Raw genomic sequence first — 26,054 nt, forward strand, 5'->3', positions numbered from 1 at the left:
ACCCAAATAATTTCAACCTGTCCAAATGCTGGGATTATTTGTAATGTATAGCAGTTTATCAACGTTTACTTAAGAAAATCCAATTACGGTAAAATGATTTAAAAAAGAGTAGAAAGTAAAGATCTATGCTTGTCCCGTCTTAAACAGAAGTTTGGCGTGACTGGACAGTTGCACAAAGCAGCTCTGGTTACATTTCCAGTTCAGTTGTGTAAACGCAGTCATACAGCACGTGGTTACAACAACAACAACAGCTGATGCAGCGGAGGCGAAGCCAACTAGGAATGCAAGAAGACATGATGTAAATGGAAACATGTGGAAAAAGTGAACTAAATATACAAAGTCAACAAGGAATGGAAACCATAAAAAAAAAAAAAGAAGAGGGAAAGGAAAGTGGCAGCTGGGGTTGGTTACAAAACAAATGCAGCACAGCAGAGTGAGAGAGGAAATGCACGCAACTACAATGGCTGCAGACACGCCAGCACTGCAGGGGACAGGAAGGCCAGCTGAAAAATAGACAGTGATATCGTGTGCCTTGGAGCTGTAATGTGACAGAGGCCGGACAAAATAAATCACGAAACAAAGAGGAAGTGAACGGACAAACTAACTCAAACCACATAATTGACAAAGTGCTCTTTGAGGGACTGAGAATGCATAAAGTGCAGCCAGATCCAAGAGTCTGTGTAGTGCTAAGAGCTTACATCCACTATGGATAACTACATCCCCTATAAAAAAAAACATTTATCTGTGTGTTTATTTCCTAAAGCATTCACAGAATCATGGCGTAGGGATACATAATCAAACTCAAGCCTTTAATCCAAGTTATAAAATCCAGATTTTTAGAAGACTTTTGTGCCCTACAATTAGCCATGAACACTGTATCTTTATGCATGAAATGATAACATCAACAAATCAATTAAACCCTCATGTTTGTTTTTCATATTAAAAACTTTCAACTAAGGAATTGGTTTTTGATGACTGATACATATGGATATTTAGAACCAGTTTTTAAAATCAAACCGACCCAAGAGATGTCACAATACCAGACTTTTAAACTTCAGTAAGATACCAAACAAAAATCAAACAATATCGATATCTACATTGATATACAAACACAATGGTAAAACATTTGGTACCAAAATGTTGCCAATGTATTTGTACAACTTAGGCAGTGTCACCTTCTCTTCTCTATGAGTTTATTGGAGACATAAATGGTACTTTTGTATATTCAAAAGGACTTGAATGGACTCCAAAAATCTCCAAACAGCCTGTTTGAGCACACATTTTCTGAAAAGTGGAGCAGGCAGAAGACGGAGAGGATGGACATTTCTCATAATTAGGGGGTTTGTAGACGGACTAGAAACACATATACTGTGTTAGAAAAACATGGCAACTAATGGAAGTAGGTCAATTCTGCTGAGTCCTGCCTGCAGAGTAATGACTGGGCTTCTCATCCTCAGTAATCTGCCTCTGGAAGAGTTTATTACATCAAATGGTCTGATGGAGGGATGAGGAGACTGGTGGGGGAGTGGATGGTGTGTTCAGGAGGGTCCCTGTGGGAGGCTTACGCAAACACAGGAAGAACCTCTACTATGTGGGAAGTGCTTTATCATCGCTTCAACTGTTTTCATCTCCTTTTGTATCTCCTTATAGGAAGTGAACTAAATGTAAGCATACATAAGCACACTTAACTTCTACTAAATCTACTCGTGAGAAATATTTATGACAGAAGAGAAGTTTCCAGATGGGGAAGATATTCAGAATTAGCTGTCTTTAATTTTGTGTTCACATCAGCAGAAACCACAGACTGTATAAAACATGAATGTAGTGTTGGTGACGTTAACCGTCGGTTTCTGAGGAGCCCAATGACGGTGCTATCTCAACCTGACTTTCAATCAGTCGAGTAACAGGCTAAGAGGTGGAGCTGAGGAGGGTCCTAAGCCTCCTGGCAAAGATCTACAACACACCCACCAGTCAGCCAACTCAGCCATGCCTCTAATTATGCAAATACATGCAAAACACTTACAGGTAAGCTTCATGAAATCAGACTGAGTTATAAAAAAGATCCATCCTGCCCATATAGTTTTAAACAATTCAGAAATAAGCTATTGATACCAAAATTCATCTTCTAAACAAGTCTGAAACATGTTTTAATTTCTGCTCTAAAGTGGACATTTTAATATGAGACCTAATGGGGATCCCTTCATTTTGGCGCCAGCCTCAAGTGGACACTCAAGGAACTGAATTTTTTTTGCCATTCAGCATTGGCTTTGTTTTTTAAAACACAAGAGGTTGCCACATAACTCAATAGCTGATGTAAGTCGGATTTACTGTTACTTACAGCTGTCCAGAATCTCTGGTGTTGACATGTTTCACATTTATGTAGAAGCTGTTCAACCACTGCATGAAGGCAATCAGACACATAAAACACCATCGGTCAGGAAGAAGAAACCCATCTCTCTGTGTAGAACAACTGACAGCATCTTTAATGCACCAATGATAGATGCTAGAGCAGGGGTGCCCAAACAGTCGATCGCGATCGACAGGTAGATCGCTGACTGATTCTCAGTCGATCGCGAGATGTTTAGTCAATATAAAATACAATTGTAAAATAGAAAAGTGATTTCAATTTCATCTCATTGCAGTTTTTCCCACACACGATACCTGTGTGGGAAACCCAAGTATACTTCCGACCTGTTTGTATTTAATTTTTCATTTATTCATGAAATTGCTGCGTGCATGAGAGAGCGAGCGGCGGAGATAGAGAGAGAGAGAGAGAGAGAGAGAGAGAGAGAGAGAGAGAGAGAGAGAGAGAGAGTGCAGGCATGCGCAATGACGTGCAGGTAAACACAAACGCACACACACACACGCACGCACGCACGCACGCACGCACGCACGCACGCACGCACAACGAAGTTGTTTGTTGTAAACTAAATTAAGGGAAAAACATATGTGATATAAATACAAACGTAATATTAAAATGTAGCCTACCCTAAAATAAGAGTTTAAAAAAAGTATGTCGATATTGCATTATTTTTTACAGAACTCTCATTTATTATTTTCTGTTTGTTGTTTGAGTATTAAATGCGTTTGTAGGCTGTTGGTAAAGGCTATGGCTCACTATGTGGCATGGTGATCTCGGCAGACTAGTAACTTTAAAAGTAGATCTTGGTTCAAAAAAGGTTGGGCACCCCTGTGCTAGAGAGAGGAAGCTATGAAAAATACAGAGTCCGATATCCTGCCTCAAGCAGCAATGTCTGTGTATTTTCAGATCACATTCTTTTCTATCCACCTCGGTTTGAAGCTGCCGGGAACATGTGATACCAGACTCCAGCTCCAGCGTTGAACAAGAGAACATGGGTTCACAGATGAGCATCAACCAGCATACTGCAGACGTGACAGTGTGCTCACTGTGCTGCCTTTCACATTCAGTACAATGCACTCTTCTCTACTGACTCATACTTTCCACAGACTTCACAGTTTCGTCAAAAGCATTGTAAGTGGTTTGTATTGGTGTTGTAGTCTTTTAAAATCTATTCTTAGACATGCAGGCATGAAGTTGCAGTTTCACATCGAGCTCTCTGAAGTCCCAATGAAAAAAGATAGACAAACAGATGTGGCAGATAGCTGTTTTTAGAAACCAATCAAAGCATGTTTAAGCATGGTAATCTGCTGTAAAATATTCCCCTCAGATGAAATGACTTCTTCTCTGAAGCAACGCAGATGTTTTCAAACTGAAGCAATACTCTCCATAGTGGAGCATTTCAATCTAATCCCAGAAACCCTGTTTGATTCAGGGAGGAACTCAAATGATGTTAGGCAACTACAAGCTAATTTCTGTTTTACAAAACACACATTTTGATTTAATTTAATTATAATCCATAATCTGAATAAAATCAAGAGTTTTGCTGAAGTTGTAGCATGCATGTATACTGAGCGGTTTGGTATCATGGAGCCCTTCAGGGTGACACATGACCCCAGCTGCTCACCTTCTTGAGGTTCCTTTTTGCAATAACGACCCGCTCACTATAATTATCTTTTTCCTTAACAAATAGAGCCAACAGTTTGGTATAGTTGGTATGCCTGACTCAGAAAACCTTAAAGCATGAAAATCTTCTAAAAGCCGCCAGTTTACATAGTGGATTCTGCTTGATTGTCTGGGGTGTAACTTGATGCAGGGAGCTTGTATTGAGGATATCTCATGCCCATGTTTTAAGATTGTTTACTGTCACTGTGGTGTTGCGGCTCGAGCTCTGCAAGATCATGTTTTTATTTGACGCAGCAAACCGACTTTGTAGAGGCTACACATCCCAACTCTGACAATCAGACTGATTGGACTGAACGACTGCAATAGTTGAGCCTTGAATCAGCCAGCTGTGTCGAGAGAAACAGAGGGGAGTCTTACTCAGCACTAAACTGAAGGACTCATCAATTGTTACATTGACCCTCTTGAAGAGATTTAAGGACGTAGATTTATTTGACTCGATCAAGCTTTTCTGCCCTCATAGATACTGGAACATAAAAAGGTCCTTGACATACCTGTCTGCCTTTAAATACCACTCTGAGAAAACAACACTGGATGGAGAGGAGAAATCATGTACTGATAAAAAGTAGTCACTCATCTCTTAACTGATTTGATGAAGAAAAGATTAAAATCTCACCTGGACATCGTAAAGTGCCACAATGTTTTCATGCTGCAGCTCCTGAGTAAAAAGAGAAAACATGATGGAAGATAAGCAGAAGCTAATGGAGTCACTTCTAATGACATTTCTATCCATACACTCAGAGCCTCTTTTTCTGTCGAGGGGGCAGACTAACACAAGGTCAATATCAGATTGTTCTTTGATTGCACTGACGAGATAAATGAGAGGCAATTAAGGGTCATGCTCACCTTCAGGATTTTGATTTCCTTGCCAAGAAGGATCTGGGACTTGGACAGGTTCTTCTTGTTGATGCTCTTGATGGCCACCTCCCAATCTGTCTTCTGCAGAGAGGATAAGAGAAAGGAAACAACAACAACTTAATACAACTCTCTGTGAAATGTCTCATTACCTCGCTTCAAATATACGTGAAAGCATTTGAATTCAGACATGCAGCACACCCAGAAAGCTTCAGGACATTTTTAAGAGTTTTGTGTGTGTGTGTGAAGAGGCTAAATATATATACTGCTCCTTCAGCTGGATATTTCCGGCATTCTCAAAATCAACATTCAACGACTACAGGAAGAGGCGCATGAACTTAAGGGAGAGCAAACTTGTAAATACAGGTGGGTCCCACTTTCCCTCACAATGTTGTTTAGTATGGGTGACAAGCCTACATGGATCCTGGCCTTTTTCTTTTTGTAATCAGTGGACTTAAGAGGAAACGGACAACATTTATGTTTGTTTGTTTTTCTTAACTTTATTGTTTGTTTGAATGAAATAAAATTTACAAATAAAATGTACACAACTTAAAAAGATGCCAATTTCTGTGTGAATGAGCTGCTAGCTATTGCTTGCCGTCTAATTCTGTAAACGATTACTGATTTATTATTTCATCGCTTTTTGAGGTACAGCTTCAATGATAAGTGGATTTATTTGAATATTTATTTCAGTTATCTTTCAAGTAACATTTGCCGGTTGAACCACCCTCAATTTGAGGGTCTCCTGCTGCTCTTTGTCATTTTTACAGTAAATAAAAAAAAAGGTTTTGGTTTTAAGTGTTAGTTGGGGGGAAAAAGAGACTTGAAGACATTACTTTTGATCATAGTGAGAAGCATTTTTCACAATTTTGTGACATTTGAAAGACTTGGAGATGAATTCATTCGTCATAAAAAGAAACACCAAAAAAACGAGTCATAAAAACGACAGTGCAGCTGACACCAACTGCTGCACACATTAAAGTAGCTGCCTTAACCTCTAAAAACGTGTATTATAAGTTACTTACAATCATATAGTTTTCCTCTGAAACTGACATTTCTGTATCAAAAATGAATAGCTTTTTAACATGCACTAATGATATTAACTGTAAAGATTATAAATGAATTACTTGAACCATTAAGTATATGACAAGACGTCACAAAAACTAGCACTAAGGGTTTAGTTAAACTTGCTTTTACCAAAAACAATGATTTATTTTAAAGTAATTTTGCACTAAGTTCACTGCCAATGAGAATCCAGAGGATACATCTCTCTCTGACCGCAGTGGCACTTACATTTTATTTGAAAAGAAAGTGACATTTAAACAAAAGAAGTGCGCTCTAAAAGCCTGCTGGCCCAAATTACTCTGTCAGCATCTCTGTGTGATCGCTGGCCTGAAGGACGAAGGAAATTTTATACGTTCCAAAAACACCGGGTCACTTGAGTTTCTGACAGACGGACCAGCCTATCGCTCTGAATGACCCGCTGAATGACGAGGCACTCAGATGACAGCTTTGAGCAGCGGCCAGCCTACTTACACTAAAAGCTAACGATGGAGGAGAGGGGACTATTTCTATTTTTTTTTTTACCCCTGTGCTGGGATAATGTTTCCAGATGAGCTCCTGGAGCAGGTATAAAAAGACTTTTGGCGGTCACATGAGCTCACAAGCTCTCAGATCAGGTGCTGCACATGCAAACACACAGCTGAAGACACCGAAATAAACCCGGGAGAGAACATCATAATGCCCTTGAGAAAAAACACACAGACTTGAGGCTGGAATATGGCAGAGGACAATGACACAATATTTTTACGATCATGGTCGATATTGGTCATGAACTATCGCTGTGATCATTATCATCAATTATTGTGAGTAACTTGATAATGCTTCTCTGATAATAAATCTCAAGAAAATAACTCCTTATCAAAGGAAAACTAGCATTCTGGGGCTGCTGCACATTTTAGCTAAGATGTGTTTCTCATCACTTTCAACAAAAGACTGATGACTAAATGCTTCATCCAGTTAAATTAAAAACTACTTCATAGAAGCCAAGATCTAAAAAGCTGACAATGAGCTGACTTCCACAAATTGAGTCGACTTGCTTCATGAAATCAGACTGAGTTAAGACATCAATTGGAAAAAAACAAGAGCTCTCTGATGTGCAGGGGGAAAACTGCCTGACTGCTGTAGGTTTTCATTTTCAGTAACAGGAAATCAGATATTTCTATATTAATTAAAATGTCCAGGTTTATTATTCTTATTGAAGTATCTGTTCCCGAGCAATCACAGGATAATTTTATTGTCTGGCCCCACATAGGAAGTCTTTTTAAATAGAAGCTAAGGACAGTATACTGTGGATAAAAAAAATGACATGTTAATGTGGGTTAAAGGAGTTTGTCCTTGTCCTGCGGGTGCACTACACATCCAGCCTGGCACAGAACCCAACATATAGGGTAAGAGTGCATGTGTGTGTGTCTGTGTGTGTGTGTGTGTGTGTGTGTGTGTGTCACTGCCAACTGAGCTGCATCCATCCCCAGATCACTGACAGCCTGCCCAGCCAAGTGTGTCCGAGCTGCCGACACAACACCCAATGAAGAAAATAAAAGATGTGACCTCCGCTCGACGGCCCGTCATGTAATGCTGGTGGGGTGAGGAGAGGACGAGGGAGGGGGAGAAACCAAACTAATAGCCGGGTAATGCACCACATAATGAGGAGCGAAGTATCGCAGAGTAAGCAGTTCCCTGCACAGACAGGAACAGGAGCTTTCATTTTCCAGAATACCGCATGATCTCATTTATGAATCACAGCTGATTATAGAGCAACAAAGAGATCAGCGTCAGCAACACTGCAGCCAGACGCTGAACTAAAGGGTTGTGTAAGACAAGAGTGTGAGAACAAGACTGACAGCAGAAGATGCCAAAGGAGTACAAACGTCTTCTAAAAGTTCTTGATTTTATCACTGACCTGCTCAGATTGTAATTCTAAGTGTCTGACATCACAGAAAGAAGCCCAACAGAGATAGACCTCTTGTCAGAGTCAGGTGGGGTTTCTTTAAAATCAGATACAGCCGTTACATTACTGTCTTCAAAGACACCTGGCCCCACTGACAGAAACACTTATTTTACCTTCAGAACACAAGAGTTACCATACGGCTGCTCCTACAAAAAAAGCTCTTTTTTTAAAGGTTTCTTTAGGGCTTTTCCATGCCTATATTTAGAGACAGGAAGGAGTCAGGAATGGGGGAGAGAGAGAGTGGGGAACAACATGCAGGAAAGGAGTCACAGGTCGGATTCAAACCCGGCCACCCGCCTGGAGGACGACAGCCTCTGTACAGGGCGTGGACTAACCACTAGGCTACAGGTACCCCCACAAAAAAGCACTTTTGATTCATTGAGTTACATGTTTTGCAGAGCTGCAGAAGGTCAAACTGTTGTGAATGTGTGAAAAGTCTGTTTTACAGGATGAGAATGTTGATGTTTGGCACCTTATTCCTACTTAAGGGTTTGCTGTTAACTGTGTATTGGGAAATATCCTTACAGAGCAAAGCAAAAACACAATTAGCTAAGTGCGCTACCTTATCTCTCTTGAGCCTTTGCATGATTTGAAATGATTAATTTTTTAATATCACTGTTACAGAACCAACGCCAGGTGTAACATCCAACACTCCTCTAAGCAGTGAAGCGATTCATCACTTCTGAAGCATGCAGGTGGCTCTAACCTTTCTGCTCCTCCGACCTGGACGGAATTATCCTATAAATAGGCTAAATGGCACGCAGATGACAAGACTTAAACAGTTAATACACTGATCACGCGCTAGGGAGGCATTAACAGCAGTCAAGGGTGTGCTCCCAAATGAGAAGCTTTTATTGAGGATTGTTTGCAGTGTAATTGTTCAGATACAGATACAAGGTTTGGAAATGAGAGTACACCAGTTTATGCAGCAATGAAAGCATTAGCCGTGAAGAACGTGAACTTATGTAACAAGAAATAAGTTATTCTTGCCTGCTCCAAAACAGTATCCTTAACAGCAAGCTGCACTTTACAGCCACAGATAGAGCAGCAAAAACAGGAGAAATTTCAGGTCAATTATCATTATAACAAAACAACAACAACAACAGTGCAGAGCTAGCAGAGGAAATAACATAAATCAAAGCTATATGCTGAATGAAGCAGTTTCCCTTTAACATGCTCTAAAAGACAAGGATCGTCCTGGGAGTGCTACAAACTAGCTTATCTTTGTTTCAATAAAAGATTTGTGGAAAAATATAGTATGGGTAAGTACCAAAGCTTTACAAATACTTCATATCTTAAGTCATATTACTGATCAAAAGCTGCAACGAGCAGAAGAAGGAGAGCATTGTCTAAATTGCAAAAATACATTGCCAAAATATTTGGCCAATTTATATAGTGTGCAGAAGTTTGCTGCAATTTCTGGCAATTAAAACCAAAGAAAACTCCCCAATATTGGGTATCTAGGACTTTAATTTTTGTTGCAGTTGTATCATAACAGATATTGTTTGAATTTTAATGGACTTGTATCAAAGTTTTACAATTCTGGTATTTTGACAAACCTAGTCTATACTAAATTGTTCCTGAAGTTTTTTGTTTTTTTTAACAGGAGTAGAATTATCCACAGAGGTCTCCTTCCCTCCAAAACAACTGGTCATGAAATGTTCCAACGCTCTTAGCAGACACAACAGAGAGAGAGAGAGAGATATGTCAAACAAATCTTCCACGCAACATTTGGGGTGTTAATGTATTCATGTTCTTTCTCATTTGGGACTGACTATGAATCAGAAAACAAAAGAAATCACTCTGTCACTTATTCTCTGTATTTAATATTTATCTGTTCATGTTAGAGGCTTTAAGGCTTTAACTTGAGCCAGGCCATACAACAATGAAAACAATCAAATCAAACCCATGTGGGATTAGTAGTAATGTTGTCAATATTCTCTAATCTGGTATCACAACAGTATTGGTATCAGCTGCTTTGTAAAGGATAGACCGGTATGGGAACTTCCTGACTGTGAGAGATGGTACAAGCTGCCCTGCCCCGCTTCAGCAGCAGGGAGGGATGTGAGGCTCTAATGTGGCGTTTATTGAGGACTTCAGCACCATCTGTTTCACACCAGCAGCAATGGGGGCAACGTGATGTCATCTCTTTGCATCTCTGTCACACGTACAGAAACAAACCCACCATCAGCATGTCCTTCTGTGATAAACAACCGCACCCTTATCAAATGGTAATGTATCTATGGTTTTACTGTGATGGATTCTTGCTGTTATGGTTACGTTGCTGTATTGTTGTTGGTTGTACTGTGATGTTATGTGTATTGCTGTATTGTCATTTTGGAAATCATGTTGACCCCAGGAAGAAAAGCTGCTGTCATGCAAAAGCTAATGGGGATGTAAATAAAAACAAACAAACCACTATATCACATCTCAATTGGCTTGCATTAAAAGCACAATGATTCAATGGTGTCCTTTTATTGACAAGGCTTATCTGGGCCAAATTCCCACCTGCTTATCCTCTCTTCATCTTAAAGGATGGAAATCACAGTCTTTATTTGTATGACATTTTTGAAGCACTATTTTGTTCCATCGGGGGAAAAAGCTTTTATATTCATGCAAGTACTGTATGAAGCAATCTATATACTCATCTAAAATCTATTTTTATGGCAAAGCTGTGTGTGTGTGTGTGTGTAAGCATATTATTGTTGAAATCATGTCTTGTTAATAATTTGGTCAGGTGTCCCTTGTAGATGACATTCCTGATCTAAATGGTGAAATAAAAAATAAGAAAGTATGAATGTGCAGCGTTACATAAGGGAGACTTGCATCCTAAAAAAAAAGGAAAAAGGAAAAACACTGCACCCCATCCTCCCCTCCTGCCTCCTCTTTACGTCAGCGAGTCATTCACTGCTGCCTGACTCATCCTGGTTTCATGAATGAAGCGAACTACATCAACACATTTATCCAACTTACTGCTATAATAACATTAAAAATCCCCTGTGAAAGCCATACAAACTTCATTTAGATGTTCAGTCCCACAAGCGGTGCAGTTTACCACCCCCCTAAAATTGGTGACAGCCTGTATGCTGCCTCTGCTGCAGAACTGCATCCTGCATTGACCCAGATCTGCAAATGAAGCTTGCCCTCTTTTTCCTGCAAGAGAAGAGGGAGAAGAAACACTGTAGACAAGCTGTGTATTTACCTTTCTGTGTCTTCCTTTGAACACCACGGCGAAGGCTCCATGTCCAACCAGGTCTTTTCTGCTGTACTCAAAATCCCCCACAGTCTCCATCGTGATGAGCTGACGGTTCAGCTGGTGGGTAAAACCTTAATGGTTGCCTTGAAAATAATCCTGGAGCAAAAAAATCCAGCGAGTCCTGGCAATGCTTGTTCTTCTTCTTGCACTGCAGATTTATTTCATGATGGGCTGCTAGTTCAATAGTTCATTGATTCAGAAAGTTTTCAAGCACAACTTGTCAACCAATGTTGATTCCAGCTTTATAAATGTGTTGATATGCTGCTGCGAATTAAGAATATTTAAGTTTCGGGCTGTTTGTTGGACAAAGAAGCAATCTGAAGACCTCACTTTAGGGTGCTTGGAAATTTAATAAGCCTTTTCCCAAGTCTTTGACATTTCATAGACTGATCTTGTACCTCATCAACAGATTGATCAATAATGAAAATATTCAGCTCGTGTGTCTTATTATTGCATAAAGGAGAGTCACAGTCAGGACATGGTGCACTCACATGCCCTCGTATTAAGTGAGATGGGATGTTTGTAATGTTACACAGAACAGACTGAGCAACAATCCTGAGCTGAACAGATATCAGTGCCAGCTCTCAGTCGCTGACCCAGTTGGATAGATGCAATCCAGCTTTGCGTTTATTTACTCTCCAAGGAGCCTCACAAGCACACTGTGTGTCCCCAGTCTCCAAAACGTGTAGAGGGGGACAGTCTACATGATGCCAGCCCTGCAGGACATGACCGTGCAAAAGACTGAGAGCAGCTGCAGGCAGCGAGCTATCTGTTAGCTCTACAGTGACATAACAACGCAGAGGCTGCAACACATAGCGTCATAGCTGCTGCTGCAAACATGCTTACAATAACATGTAAATAACACTGAGATAGCTGATGGCTTGTAAAAACCTGCTTCTTTATGGAATAAACAAGTTGTAGCAGCCTGTGAAGCTAGCAAAACATCAGTGAGCTAGCATAAAAAATATCAAGGATGCAACAGAAATGTCAACACACACACTGTTTTCTTATCCGGAGGCGTTAGTCCTTATTTTCATCGAGAAAGGTCCACAAGAAAAGAGATGTCTCCTCTTGAAAAAACATCAAAAACAAGAGGTTTCATCCACTGAGCATCATTTTCCTCCGACAAGAAGACTTCGTTGTTTTCCCTCGTCGTCAAGTCTCAAAGGACAGATAACCTTAGCACTGTTCGCAGCCGTCTCCTGTAGTTAAACGTAAATCCACGTTTATCGACTGTTTAACCAGCTAGTTCACTTATACTGTACAGCTTTTATTCTCTGTACAGAGCTGTCACAACAAAACACACGGCAGCAGAAGCTCCTCTCCTCCTGCCGATGACTTAAACAATACTGAACTATAGTGCCTTGCTCTGCTTTTATACCGTATCCCTCCGCGGAGGCCGACGTAACATTACCCTTCCGCTGAGAGAGTTAGACCCTCTGTTGCATCTCCCAGTAGGGTTTTTACAAAATGATGGATCTTCAGTGAGTGAAAGATTAGTCAGCCATAACAACGGCTTTTATGTAGTTTTACATTTTGGATACTAAGGCTATAACAAGGTGTTATTCTCTAATAGATTTGATTTGAGATGTACATGATTCCTAAAAAAACATCCCAAAACACCTGTAATGTTTTGAATATGCAGAAAGTTATGAACAATACAGTTGAATAATTAATAGTCATTCAAAAATAATTATAATTTCCTATAAAGAGATTTCCGCCATAAATTAATTCAGAAAAGGCACAAATTGTTGCATAAAAATTCACCAGAATGCAGGAAATGAAGTGTTTGACGCTAAAAAATTGTGTCGTCCCCCCAATGTTGCATCCAAACCTACGCCCTTCAACAATTCTTTGTTTGTGTGTGTTTGAGATATCTTTATGATTGTTTAGCTTGCTAATTTTGTATTGAATTTTTTTCCATCTTTTACAGATTTGTATTAATCATCTTAGTTTTATAAATGTTTTAATTCACCCATTTCCTTTATCGTCCCTATTTTTTATTCATTCCTCGTCTCTTTGCTTTAGTTTCGTGTCTGTCTTGGCTTAACCGTACCTTACTTTTACTCTAACTGTTTGTGTTGTTAAATTACATTTTGTGTCCTGCTTTGATAGTCAAAAACTTGTTTTTTAGTAATGAAATGTATTTGAAAGTTGTGTTCACTGTGCAGTGTCTTCATGGGATACAAAAAAATAATAATTCAAATACTGCTATAACCTAGACAGTAAATATTAAGGTGATGATGTATATTTCATATATAAACTGTAATTACTATCATTTTATCTTTTGCAACAAGTTGAACTTGACGCAGCACGAACCCCAAAAAGTTATTTTTAAAAAGTAATCAATAGCCTAAACTTGAACCTTGAACCTAATTTACAGTGCGATATGGCTGTTTATCAAGTCATACATAAAAAACAGTTAATAAATAAACGTAGCCTATGTAATCTGTTTTACATCGTACTTTTTATGTAGGCCTATTGATGTTTTGTATATAGCCAACTCATTCTGCTCACTTACTCTTACATTCTTTTATTTCATTTCTTTCAACAGTCTTAGCTTCTTAGAAATCTCCCACTTTGTTGATTTTAGTGGCCTTGTATTCATCTGTCTTCTTGTTCTGTAAAGTATTTGTTGTCTGTCTCTTCATTGATTCTGTAATGACTCTGTGCCGTTGTAATTGACCCTCAATGCTCTTTCGAGATAAATGTGGAATGAATAAATCCAAATATATATATATATATATTTATGTATATATACACATATATATACACAGCATATTGTAGGCTGTGTGAGACACAGACACTGTGAATATAAAGGTGAAGCAGGGCTGAAGGCGTTTTATTTATAAAAAAAAAAGTATTTTGCTTGTCTGTTTAGATTTGACGCCCTCTGGTGGTTGAAAACGTAAACAGGTCTGTAGACAGTAAATGTGTGTATGTGCCCTCAGCCTAATTTTTTTTTATTTTAATCCATTATCTTAAAATCTATTTAGACTACATAACACTGTTCTGTTCTGTTTTAAATTTGATCTTCTTTGATGTTTAATGCTTTGTTTAAATCATTTAAATGTGAAATCGCAACTTGAATTTTGTGGTATTTTTCAACGGCAAATTGTGCAGATTGGACATCAGACAGTAGACGTGAGAGAACAAAGAGAGAAACCACGGATGGGGGGGGGGGGGGGGTGAACCCTGGTACCTGCAGAGAAGACAATGAATGTTCCTCTTGGCAGGTACAGTTCATGTGATGGAAATCAACAGAGCAGGTCAGATTTGATATTTTATGCATCACCTGAGAAATGGTTTTATATTATTTTTTTAGACCTTACAACAGTCTTTTAAAATCCTGTGTAAAGTTCAGCAGGGTCTTCTTTGCATTTTGACATGTTCTAAATAACAAATTAAAGGCATTAAAAGGTATGCCTGTTTCATTATTATCCTATATTGGATTGTACTGTAATATCAACATGTGATACCTCTGTGTATTTGCCTGAATAAAATGGATAAAAACACCAAATATGTTTCATAAACATGTGTTTACTTTTAAAAAGAAACATTAAAAGTGCTCGTTTGAAAATGGCATTTTACCTTAAAATCACAGTGATAGTCAGTCTGAGACACAGGCTCACAAACAGATGAAAATCAGATACACAGATTAAGGTAGAAAAGGTAAAAAAATAAAGTTGGATAAAGTCAGAGCACATTAGGTCACTTCTTCTTGGTTTTGGGGGTGTGGTTGTACGAGGAGGAGAACAGCATGGTGAGGAGTAGCAGCACAGGAACCAGCAGGTATGGAGCGTATATGGAGACCAGCAGCCAGCGCTCCTGCAGGGTCTGAGGACCCGGGTGGGGCTTCAGAGGGAACTTGTAGAAGAGGATGTGAGCGAGGATCGGGACCAGCGTGGTCGCAACATGGGTGGAGTAAATGATGGCAGGAGTCCGTATCCACTTACAGCCGCCTGAAGGACGAGAAAGACCAGACAGATACGATGAGATAAAACTTTATTAATCACCAAGGAAATTATTGTGCAAGACTGAAGTGCTGAAAAAGTGTGACTAGTCCTAATGGGAATTTAAAAACAATAAATAAATATATTTTTTCTTTAACCAGGAGAACCCCATTGACATTAAGAATCTCATTTACAAGAGTGTCCTAGCCAAGAGGAGCAGCAGCAGCACAACACAAAATTACAGACATAAAACACAGAGTAATTACAAACACAGTTTAACATGTCTGGAGTCACAGAGCAGAAAGTTACTGGTCAAAGCATCTACAACCTGAAGCTGAAGACACATGTAGCCTACATATATGTAGCCTACATATATGTAACCAAACTGAATTGACATGTTTGCCTACCTTTTCCTCCTCAAAGGGAGACCCACTTATGTAAGTACAGCAAATACCCAAGAGAGGTCAGGTTTGATCTGGTTTCTTAGCGCTGGTCTCTCGAGTAAGAGTTGTGCCAAACTCCATTACAAAAACTGTAATTTTAATGCGCACTGGTTCAACTGAGACACAGGTGTAAACTATAGTCATAAGTAGGCTAATGGCTCATTTATAAGTCATTTAAGTGTAACTGTGCTTCATAGGATGTTCTCAAAGAATAAAACACTTTAAACACTCTACAGGCCTACTCTTTCACAGTCTGATAGTGATCCAGAGACGGTGCTGTGAATGAATACTCAGATTAATGCATTAACGTTATTAGATTAAGTCGCTTTATCAGCGCCGAATTCAAATACTAGTCATGCACATTTCCCAAACAACATACATTTGTGTTGATGCCCTCTGTTGTATCTACAAATGGCCAACGCGGGGTTAAAACTGCAAGTTTTTGATGCAGGTCTGGCACGGGTCGCAATTTAAATGCGCGGCAAACACACAGACTTTACACCTTACGTTTTTCTGTTTACTGACCTTTTAGGAAGGCATAAGATGCGACGGGAAAGAAAGCTAGCTGAAGCAAAGCCTCGCAGAAAATGAAGGACTTGAACCACTCCGGAGGATCCAGGACCATCGGGTCTTTGAACTCCTCTGCGTACCAGCTCAGAAGATCCTTCAGCTGCAGAAAAGAGACAGATTCAGAGTGTGACAACACAATCAGCTGTTACTACAAACATGAATACTGTCTGTTATTTCCTCCTAGTTCAGGTGCTTACCGGCTCAGGGTACACATGTCCGGGCAGCAGCGCTTGTAAGTCAATGAATAAAGTGATCGGGATGTGAGAGGCGAAATAGAAGAAGAATACAATCTCTAATACACGTAGTAGAGCCATTGTCTTATACTTATGCAGTGCAATAGGCAAAACCGGGACCGAGTGAGTTTAAAGTGTAAGTGTGTCGTAGAAACGCGTGTTTCCGTGACAGATCCGATTGGCTCATAGGAGCAGATGTGGGCGTTCCTGAACGCACCATTCGTCAGCAAGGGAAAGGTCAGACTCAGTGGTCATGCTGTTTTAGGTGAGTCTCCAAAATACACTTCGCTCACCCTTAACCAGCATAGACTGACTAAAACAGGAGTTCCTACACTTTTCATTTCACGACTCTCAGGGTGCCAGAGACTGGGGACCCCCACTGTCCCGGATGTGGTTAAGACCAGGACTGTAAATATGAGTTGAGCCATAACTTAGTAGTGCATAGCCACACACGCACAAACACATTTTATTTCTGTTTTTCTCAGAATGCTGAAAAGTCAGAACTAATAACATGATTTTTTTCAATGGCCCTATTATCTTCCATCTAAAACAACCTAAAACCATAAAATTAATTAATATAGTTAATCAATTCCTAATTAATTGTAAGAAAGGCCAGACGCAGAATACAAACAGCTGATTTTGATGTTCTCTGTCTTCTAACTGCTTCAATTTTCTTTCTGACTGCTTCAACTTGCATTTCCTTCAGAATATACATGATGTGATTTTCTTCTCTAAATGTCTCACCAGCATCATGACCACGTCAAAGACAGACCTCTTCAACCTGAACATGTTTCCTTCAGGAGGAGGAAAGGAATGGAGGAGTACACAAAATGATTTTTAATCATGAAATACAAATCTTTAAAGCCATAGCATTGTTTCCATTTAAGGTACATTTTAAATATTATAAGAAAAAATATCAATGTTGAAATCATAGACTGTATAAAAAGATGGATGACATGTCGGTCCCACCAAAAAGAAAACCAAAACACTCAGAGCTCCCCCTGCTGATTGGCTGCAGTACAGTACCTCCATGTCAACAGATGGGACGCGGGTCACAGGATAATCTAGATACATTTTTCTGAAACAAGGTGTTCACTCTTCTGAGACGTTTAGTTTGAATAAGTTACCTGATGCTATTTAACACCTTCATTCACAGCTTTGTTTACAGATAAGACTAACATGTTACCGTGTTAAACAAGAATATAAAAAGTTCATTGTTCACAACATTCAACATTAACAAAACAAATGTAGCCATAGATGTTACAATGTTACAATTCACTTAGCAGACACTTTTATCCAAAGCGACGTACATCAGAGAGTAAGTACTAATCCATTCATACACCGCCACTGAAGCAGCGGGAGCAATGCGGGGTTAAGTGTCTTGCCCAAGGACACATCGGACATGTTGCTCAGCTGGTGATCGAACCTTTGACCTTCCGGTTGAGAGGTGACGACTCTACCAATGCCAACTGAGCCACAGCCACCCATAGATAAACATAGTCTTAAATGTTAGATCTTGATTGTCCTTGGTCTGATGCCTTTGTACATTTATTCAGATGTGATTTTCATCCTTGAAGGAGACGCTGGCTGCTCGCAGACATTTAGCTTCGTGATATTCAGCTTCATCTTTCACAAAAATCTGCGGACTCACAACATCCACATAGTCCTGAAAAAAAAAAAAGCCATAAACAAATGTTTTTATTTCAAGAAAAATATATGAGCAAACTTGTCCAAGCTGCCATATCACATAGAAGCATGCAAACAATAATGAGTCATTTCTTACCGAATCGTTTTCGATTATGTTCTCCAGCATGGAGACGATATCTGTGAACGAGGGTCTCAGAGTGTACGGCTCCAACCAACAATCTCTCATTATGTGAAGACTGTGGGGTTCAAGGTGATTTGAGAGATATGATTTGATGCTAGTCAAATATTATACAAGTACAAAAACTGTTGTGAGTTATGGGTCTTACAGTCAGTATGCAGCTACAGCTCGATTAGGACATTTAAAAGGAATAATGTCCTTGTCCGAGGCAGAATGCAAACACAGAGGAAGAATCGATTTATTGATGGAAAAATGTCTGATTCCGCTACGCTGGGTGGCGATATGCCCCCTTGAGCTAGTAACTACTAGACCTTTAACAGGTTTACCCTAATAACAAGTTAGCAAACGGAGAAGTGGTGGTCATATGTAGAATGGTGAACATGGACAACTTTACAAATCTGCCACCGTCTCGCCCCTTTATGCCTCTATTCCCAACTCCAACACCCACTCAAGGGTAGAACAACTGCACCGCACCATTCCTTCTCTGTGCATTCAACATTGTGGACGAGGTGTAACACAGGCGTAAAAGTCTCTTCTTGAACTGGCAATGTAAAAGAGTCTTAAGTGAAAATCTGAAGTTTCTACCAGATTAAAGCTGCATATAAAGAAGCAGGAATCAGTGATGCTGTAGTTTGAAAATAACAGAGGAGCCTGGAGGGAGATCTGCACACTTTACATTACTTCGAGAGCTTATAATAGATCCATCAAGGTTTACCTCAGGCTAAAAAAAAAATGTGCTAAAGATGAGCGTTGATATCTAGAATTGATTTACAGTACACCTTGGTATCCTTTCTGATTCTCAGATGTTAACTGTTAACTAAGTGGCTGAATACTAACATTAGCCATGTTCTGATTGTTGCTAATGGATTATTAATGTGTTTTAATCCATAATATATCCAATGTCTCTCCAGGTTTTCAGTTTTGATTGTCTGTGTTGTTTCTTATCAATCGGGAAGCTTTGAAATGAAAGCAGTTGCTCAGATTTACAACATTTACATGACTTGAACGTAGCACATGACATTAAGACACAACAACATTAGAGCTTGCCACCCTGAGCCTGACGTCAGTTTTTCACTTACATCTCTGGTCGGCATCCTTCTGGGTTTGTGTTCTTATGGCCGATGCAGATGTGATACACCACTGCATCCGACGTCTCCAGGTTCGGGTACGGCAGTGTACCTGAAAATATGTGGAAAAATATGTCATCGCTATAAATAATGTAATCGCTGTCCTAACTTGGTATATATATATATATGTTTTCATTTAATGCATTTTATATATCAGAGACTAATGAGAAGAAAATCCTATTAGTAAGATAATACCTTAAAATATGGGCAGTATTCATTAGGGCTGGTTCAAATAAAATTGATTCATCAATGCATATCAATTATTATCAATTATTCAATATCGATTCAGGGAAATCCTGAGATCTATTTTTATCGTTGTAATGACGCCCCTCTCCACTGGGGGCGCTGTGGGTGCAGTGAATTCAGGTCAGGCACAATTGTGCACTTAAGATCATTCTGTACTTTAATGTTTTATTATTTGCTTATTGAAGAAAAATGCAAAAATAAAATACATTTTTGAGTCAGTTTGTTCTAAGTCTATACGGACAATGCACACATCATTATTTAAGAAATATCAGAAGGTACTGTGATGAGTTATCTGGGTATTTCTGTCTTCTGTATGTTTATTAAATCAATATCTAGGCATACTGATCAATATCAAATTGAATCGTGACCCAAAGAATTGAAATCAAATTGAATTGTGAGGTTGTGGACAATACCCAGCTCTAGTATTCATATTTAAAAAGAGGTTTCAAACAGGCCGAAGAATCGAAATGACACGAGACATCAACCCACCAAATGTCTGCATCTCCCACAGCATGATGCCAAACGCCCACACGTCTCCCTTGAAGCTGTAGTAGTTGTTCCTGAAGTACTCAGGAGGGTACCAGCGCAGCGGCACTCGCTGCTGGTGGAGTTAAGGACAAAACAAAAAAAAGTGGTTTATTACTCAGATATGTAACCCACAACGGAGAGGAACAATCAAACAAAATGTAAAAACCTAAAAACAAAGCAAAAAATAAGGAAACAATTGGTCAAATCAAACACGCTCTAAAAGTGCGTGCTGAACAGTTTGTCGAAGTGAGGCACCGTGTCTAGATCTTAACACCAACATAGGAGAGGACGTTTCATTAAAAAACAGGGGCTTTTATACCAGGAAAATGACGTTCAGTCTAAAGATTCATGAAAATGTTTGGAGACATTGATAACTGTTATATATGAGGATGGGCTCATGTTGGAAATAATGAGTACCATCAGTGTCTCGTCAATGACATCCTTATTCCTAGTCTTCTATGAACCAAGGCCACATGTCTCTGAAACTGTTGTTTCCTGTTGCAGAGGATGTCAGCCTACACGCACACACACACACACACACACACACACACAAACACACACACACACACACACACACACAAACACACACACACACACACACACACACACACACACACACACACATACACACACACACACACACACACACACACACACACACACACACACACACAGCCTGATACTAAAAACCTATTTGGTCTGAATAGCTTCCTGAATAGCACACACTGTACAGGTGTTGAATGCTTTTATAAGTCATCCACTTTGATTATATAAAGGCTGAGAGTTGACCGACAGGTGGGCATGTAGTAGCTGTTTGCCAGGAGGCTTAACGCCACCTTTTTGCCTGTTTTAAGATTGATAGAAAAGGTAGTTTGAGACAGCATTTCCGATATGGTGAACACCGTTTTTGGGCTTCATTACACCTCTTCAGAAACCATATTGGTGACTTCACTGAGACTATGTCCATGTTTTATACAGTCTTCGGTCCCGCCTTTGGCAAGGAAAATAGCCTCAAGGGTTTTAAGGTGGCACATGGACTGGGATACCAAATTTCAATGAGGGGGAAGGCAAAACCCCTGACTGTGACAAACACACTTGCACCCTGATACAGGGGGTTGACATATTTAACATGTTTTAAATGTTAGTAATTAAAGTAGAGTGAGGAGTGGAAACTCAAGACTCGACTACACCACTGGCCAACATGTACTAACATTCTTAAATGGCAGGCTGAGATTTATGTTGATCCACCAAATGTGCAAATTTGCTTTAAATTAGAATTTTAGCATGAGGTCAGTGAAGGCCAGTTATGTGATCTAATCTTGCTAAGTAGTAAGGTTTTTTTGACAATGCTGTGACCTTGTGGGAAAACTAAAGGCCTAAGATTATCAAGGGTTGTACAACAGGAGAATGGACGATAGATGAGCGTCTTACTCGAGGGTTTCTCCAGCGGCTGCTGCGGCGGCTCGTCATACTCGTTAAGTCTCGGGCCAGACCGAACTCGCCCACTTTGACCTCCCAGGGAAACTTGTTGACCATGATGTTCCTCAGAGCCAGGTCACCGTGAATAATCTGCAGAGAACCACCACAACAGTAGTGTTTGTTTAGTAGGTGCTTTATATATTTGAATCTTCAGCCAAGTGCTTCACAATACTCTGTTACCATTTTGGAGCGCAGGTGCTGCAGGGCCAGAGCGATGTGGTAGGAGGCGATTGTGAGCAGGCTCTGCAGCTCCAGGTCTGCACTCAGGCGGACTCTGTTGGTCTGCAGGAAGGTCCTCAGGGTGCCGTAGCTCACGTACTCCATGATTAGAATGCTAGGCTCTGCACAAACACAGAGAGGATTGAGAACTCATTTACCCTTTTATCTATTTCTATTCGACCGAAGGAGCAGATAAAAGTCTGTGTTCAAACTCTCCCACCCTCAGAGGTGTTCCAGTCCAGCAGCTGCAGGATGTTCTTGTGCTGCACCAGTTTCCTCATGATGGAAATCTCCATCTCCACATGTTTGGGACGGACTCCTAATCACAAAATAAGACAAAAAAATCCTCAGCTGTGTGTTTGATTAAATCATTGAAATCTGAAGTAGATTGTCATTACACTGTAATTCGTAACATTACTATTAGATACTGTATGAAATCTTAAATGAACACGATACAATACAGCAGCAATGTTTTAGGAGCAATTATAGTGCGAATGATTGATTATTTATTGATCTCCGGACATTTGATCTCATCTTTCCTTTGTCTGGTTTTTACTGAAGACTCATTTCTGTCTTGTTTCTATTACCAAGTCTTACTGACTGATGGTATACTCTTATTCTTATCTTACTTTTACTTTACTTGATTGATGGTATAGTCTTATTTTTCATCTTGTTCTCACTGATGGATTTATTTATCTTATTTTTACTAAGGACTATTGTCTTCAGTATTGAGCACTGTTGTCACTTCATCATGTTTTGTCCTGTCTTGTCATTTGTTTGTAAAAGGAGCCCGACTCTCTCACTGTAAACCAAATAAAAACTATGGGTACAAATAAAGTTACCTTACTTACTTAGTAAGTACCATGTATCATCTTAATACCATGACAACAACAAGTCCTAATTACTTCCTTTGAATTTGCAAAAGTTGCAAACAGACTCCTACACTGTGTCCACTGTTGGCTACAGCGATGCAGTTTGATTTGTTCATCTGCAGGTTTCAAGATATCTGTCTCTATTTTTTCTGGGTCATAACTTTGATGTTGGAACTACTACTTTTTTTTTCCAGTAGAAATATGTACCTTCTTTGCTGATCTTGCAGGTGAACAGGTTGTGGCCTTTACACGTCCCTTTGTTCATCCTGGCCTGGTAGAAGACGCCCTCCTTCCCCGCTTTGATCAGCTGCAGCAGGTTCAGGTCTGACTTGGTGAAATGAGGACTCTAAGTAGCAACAAGGCAGAGCAAAAGAACAATGCGTTAGATCAGAATGGTGACCAGGGACAGCATGCTAAAAAGGCCATTAAAAGTTTTCCATTGGGAGAACTGGGCAGCAGCTAAAGAAATGATGCAAAACCAAAAACACATACACCTAAAATGTGCTGCCTGTGAAAGATGTGCAGCTCACGGCTAATTTAGAGAAACATGAATGAAGAATAGTGAGAAACATACAAACCCAGAAAACAAATGCTCGAGAAAAATGCTGCATTCAAATCTCTCTCCATATCATGTAAAACAAAGATGGAGGTGTTTCTGTCAGTGTTACCTGCTGCAGGCCTTTCCACAGCCTCCTGGAGGACAGACGGATTTTGCTGCTCTGCTGCAGGGGGATTTGAGGACCCTCCTCTTCTTCGCCCTCTCTCTCTTCCTCCATCGCTGCTGGGACCGGCCTCAGAGGTGTGCTGCTGGGAGCTTCCGGCCGAGGACCGACACCCAGCGAATATCTGCTCCCCTTCAAGTCTTCATACCTCTTTAACAAAGAACGATATCTGCAGGAAAAAATACTTTAAGATGACCAACCAATCGATCAAACTTAATTCATACAGCACATTTCAGACAGATTCAAATGCAGTTCAAAGCGCTTTACAAAATGATTTAGAGTCTAAACAACACCCATAGGAATTTAATAAAATAACAATTAAAAAAAAGATGGATGATGACCAATAATAAGAAAGAGAGAAATATTTTTAATGTTAGTAAAATACAAAAATATTACGTTTTAATGAAGTAAAAATATGTTTTAGAATATAAACTCTAATCTGATAATGTGTTAATAAAGTTAGAACGATAAGATAATCATGACGATAAGAAATAAACACATCTTCTAAAAAAATGTAATTCAAACACTGAAATGTTCATTTAAGAGAATAATGATAATAATAGTAATAATTAGCTTAGTAATAAAAAACATACTGTTATAAGCAGATTAAAGAAATTCATTTTTAGATTAGATTTAAAATCTCAGCTTCTCTTTAAATCTGTTCTAAAGTCTCAGAGCGAAACAGCTGAACGCGTCAACAAATGTTTCAGTTCTTTTCTGTGGAGCAACGAAAGAGAAGAACGAGAGGATTCAGAAACTAAGCAGCTCTGAAAGGTCATCTGGTGCCAGGCCATGTTGTGCCAGCCTGCAGCAGGAAACTCTGATGGAAACACCTCCATCTTTGTTATTACATGATGCAGAGAGAGATTTTATGATATATTAACTTAAGTCTTTAATCTTAAAATCAAAAAGTTTAAGTGAAGCTAAAATAATAATACAAATGAAACTCTAATTCAAATGTTTTCCCTTTATCATCATTAATGTTGTTAATGTTGCCATACATAAAATATAAAATAAAAAAAACAGTCAATTACTGTAAAAAACTAAAGCTCATTTAAGCCTTAAATCTTGATTTCTTTTTCATCCAACTTTAAGTGCAGCTCAAAACAGGATGACAATGGCAACAGATGTTGAAAGTAAATCTTTGTGAAATGATTCCAGCCTCTCTTACTTTCTGAGATAAATGGCAGCGAGCAGCGTAAACACCACGATGGGGAAGGAGACGGCTCCGATCAGACTGTAGAGAGGCCAACCTGAGAGACACGACAGGACAATCACAGTCAGCTTCATCAACATCTCACACACTGCAAAAACTCACATCTAAGCAAGTCCCATTTCTAGTCAAAAAGATCTCCTTACACTTCACTAACAGGTAAAGTGAGGAGAGAAATCTTATTTTAAATATAAAAATTACAAAAAATATAAGGCCTGCATTGCTTGTAATGCGTTTTTTTTTTTTAAATCTGCCATCGGGAAAGAAAGTGAGTGTCTTGAAATGAGATGTACTCACTAATTCAGGTAGCACATCTCAGTTATCTGTTACTGCCCCGTTGGCAGATATATTTGACTTATTACATGTTTATGTGGACTTTTCAGGTGAATGTGGCTGATGTTAAACGTCAATGGTTATTTTTAACAAGATGTTAGACAAACACACTTGCTTATATATATATATATTTTTTGCAGTGCAGTGTTTCAGAGAACAAAGGGGGATGTAGATCTCACCTGAACAGGAATGTCCAACAGTGGAGTTAACGGGCTGGTTCTGGTCAAAGAGCATCACTGAATCCTGAACAGATCCTGAAAATAACATCAGAACAAAACATCATGCTTTTGAAGAAAAGGAAGACAACTCAGATAAAGAATATCTCAAAGTTTTAAGTTCAGAGCTACAGTGGTTACATTCTGACAAAACTAAAACACCTAACAAAGAGAGGACACACAAAAAGCTCACAAACTCACATTTAATGTGAGGAACTCCACTTAAAGGAAACTCATCTTTCACAGATGCTGATCAGAACTATAGCCCGCTCTCTGGCTCCAGTTTGCACGTATTCACAGAATAAACATGGAGCTACTTCGAAAAGGCTGTGTTACCTCTCAAAGAAGCGTGTGGTGGGAGCCTGCAGCCCGTCTGTTTTGTGTCAGTGTGTCGACCACAACATTCGCAGAGGAAATGAACAGAAGCAGCAGGTGGTTTGAGCTGCAAACACTCTTTTTGTCACGCTATACCTGATGCTCAGCAGGAGGGTCGTAGGCCTTATATACGTTTGATTTGAGGGACTTTGAGAAAGTGCTGTTTGAGTTCAAATCGCCTTAATTTGGTAAAACAAACGTAATGGCAGTGATGCAAGGAAGCTATTTCTGTTTCCCCCCACATGTTAAACACAGAGTGCAGTACAGAGTAAAAACAAACAAAAGACACAGGTTTACAATTGAATACAGGGAGATTTAACGATGAAAATCCCTAAAATAATAGATTTCAATCTATTAAAACAGCATGAGAGTGGACAAGGGGGGAATAGTTCAGAACTAGTTAACATTCACTTTAAAAATAAATTGGCAGCCATAAGAGGGTAGAGTGTAGTGTAAAAAAAGGTTAGACCAACAACTCCGCCCAATATTCTGTGAGGTAAAATTACCCAGCATCAGTCTGGTGGCTTTGAAGAGAGCG

The 26,054-nt window shown here is 39.4% G+C and overlaps 3 protein-coding genes across 5 annotated transcripts in view; all 3 read right to left on the minus strand.

The window, feature by feature from the left end:
- ulk2 (unc-51 like autophagy activating kinase 2) overlaps window positions 1–12,507 on the minus strand; it is a 42,715-nt gene extending 30,208 nt beyond the window's left edge. Inside the window, exons 1-3 of the mRNA XM_020649021.2 lie at window positions 11,110–12,507; window positions 4,889–4,981; window positions 4,659–4,700 (exon numbers count right to left, since the gene is read on the minus strand). Of these exons, the coding sequence (XP_020504677.1) occupies window positions 4,659–4,700; window positions 4,889–4,981; window positions 11,110–11,199 (225 nt within the window). The 5' untranslated portion in view covers window positions 11,200–12,507. The remainder of the gene's footprint in view (window positions 1–4,658; window positions 4,701–4,888; window positions 4,982–11,109) is intronic.
- Window positions 12,508–14,683: 2,176 nt separating this feature from the next.
- tmem97 (transmembrane protein 97) lies at window positions 14,684–16,516 on the minus strand. Its single transcript, XM_020649035.3, has 3 exons — window positions 16,327–16,516; window positions 16,085–16,229; window positions 14,684–15,125 (listed from the first exon to the last, which is right to left on the minus strand). Exons 1-3 carry the CDS (start codon window positions 16,441–16,443, stop codon window positions 14,875–14,877), a joined length of 513 nt encoding a protein of 170 aa, XP_020504691.2. The 5' UTR covers window positions 16,444–16,516; the 3' UTR covers window positions 14,684–14,874.
- A 668-nt stretch (window positions 16,517–17,184) lies between these two features.
- On the minus strand, window positions 17,185–25,616 carry si:ch211-167j9.5 (tyrosine kinase receptor Cad96Ca). Of its 3 annotated transcripts, none has more exons than XM_020649028.3 (12): window positions 25,478–25,616; window positions 25,106–25,180; window positions 24,552–24,633; window positions 23,327–23,549; window positions 22,866–23,004; window positions 22,007–22,105; window positions 21,748–21,908; window positions 21,520–21,657; window positions 20,050–20,161; window positions 19,267–19,366; window positions 18,146–18,245; window positions 17,185–18,028 (listed from the first exon to the last, which is right to left on the minus strand). In XM_020649028.3, exons 2-12 carry the CDS (start codon window positions 25,158–25,160, stop codon window positions 17,915–17,917), a joined length of 1,323 nt encoding a protein of 440 aa, XP_020504684.2. In that variant the 5' UTR covers window positions 25,161–25,180; window positions 25,478–25,616; the 3' UTR covers window positions 17,185–17,914. The 3 variants fall into 3 exon arrangements, with proteins under 3 accessions (XP_020504684.2, XP_020504685.2, XP_020504683.2); XM_020649029.3 differs by having other exon boundaries at window positions 20,050–20,158; window positions 25,343–25,511; XM_020649027.3 differs by having other exon boundaries at window positions 25,343–25,507.
- Window positions 25,617–26,054: the final 438 nt, after the last annotated feature.

Source organism: Labrus bergylta, chromosome 11, assembly GCF_963930695.1.
Source record: "Labrus bergylta chromosome 11, fLabBer1.1, whole genome shotgun sequence".
NCBI lineage: Eukaryota > Metazoa > Chordata > Actinopteri > Labriformes > Labridae > Labrus > Labrus bergylta.

Excerpts from the sequence above, each read along its gene's own strand:
- tmem97 (XM_020649035.3), bottom strand. The coding sequence starts at position 16,443 with ATGGCTCTACTACGTGTATTAGAGATTGTATTCTTCTTCTATTTCGCC. Across the intron at positions 16,230-16,326 it reads GACATGTGTACCCTGAGCCG|CTGAAGGATCTTCTGAGCTG; the intron begins GTAAGCACCTGA and ends TCTTTTCTGCAG. Across the intron at positions 15,126-16,084 it reads ATCTTATGCCTTCCTAAAAG|GCGGCTGTAAGTGGATACGG; the intron begins GTCAGTAAACAG and ends CTCGTCCTTCAG.
- si:ch211-167j9.5 (XM_020649028.3), bottom strand. The coding sequence starts at position 25,160 with ATGCTCTTTGACCAGAACCAGCCCGTTAACTCCACTGTTGGACATTCC. Across the intron at positions 23,550-24,551 it reads GCTGCCATTTATCTCAGAAA|ATATCGTTCTTTGTTAAAGA; the intron begins GTAAGAGAGGCT and ends TTTTTCCTGCAG. Across the intron at positions 22,106-22,865 it reads CTGCAAGATCAGCAAAGAAG|GAGTCCGTCCCAAACATGTG; the intron begins GTACATATTTCT and ends TTTTGTGATTAG.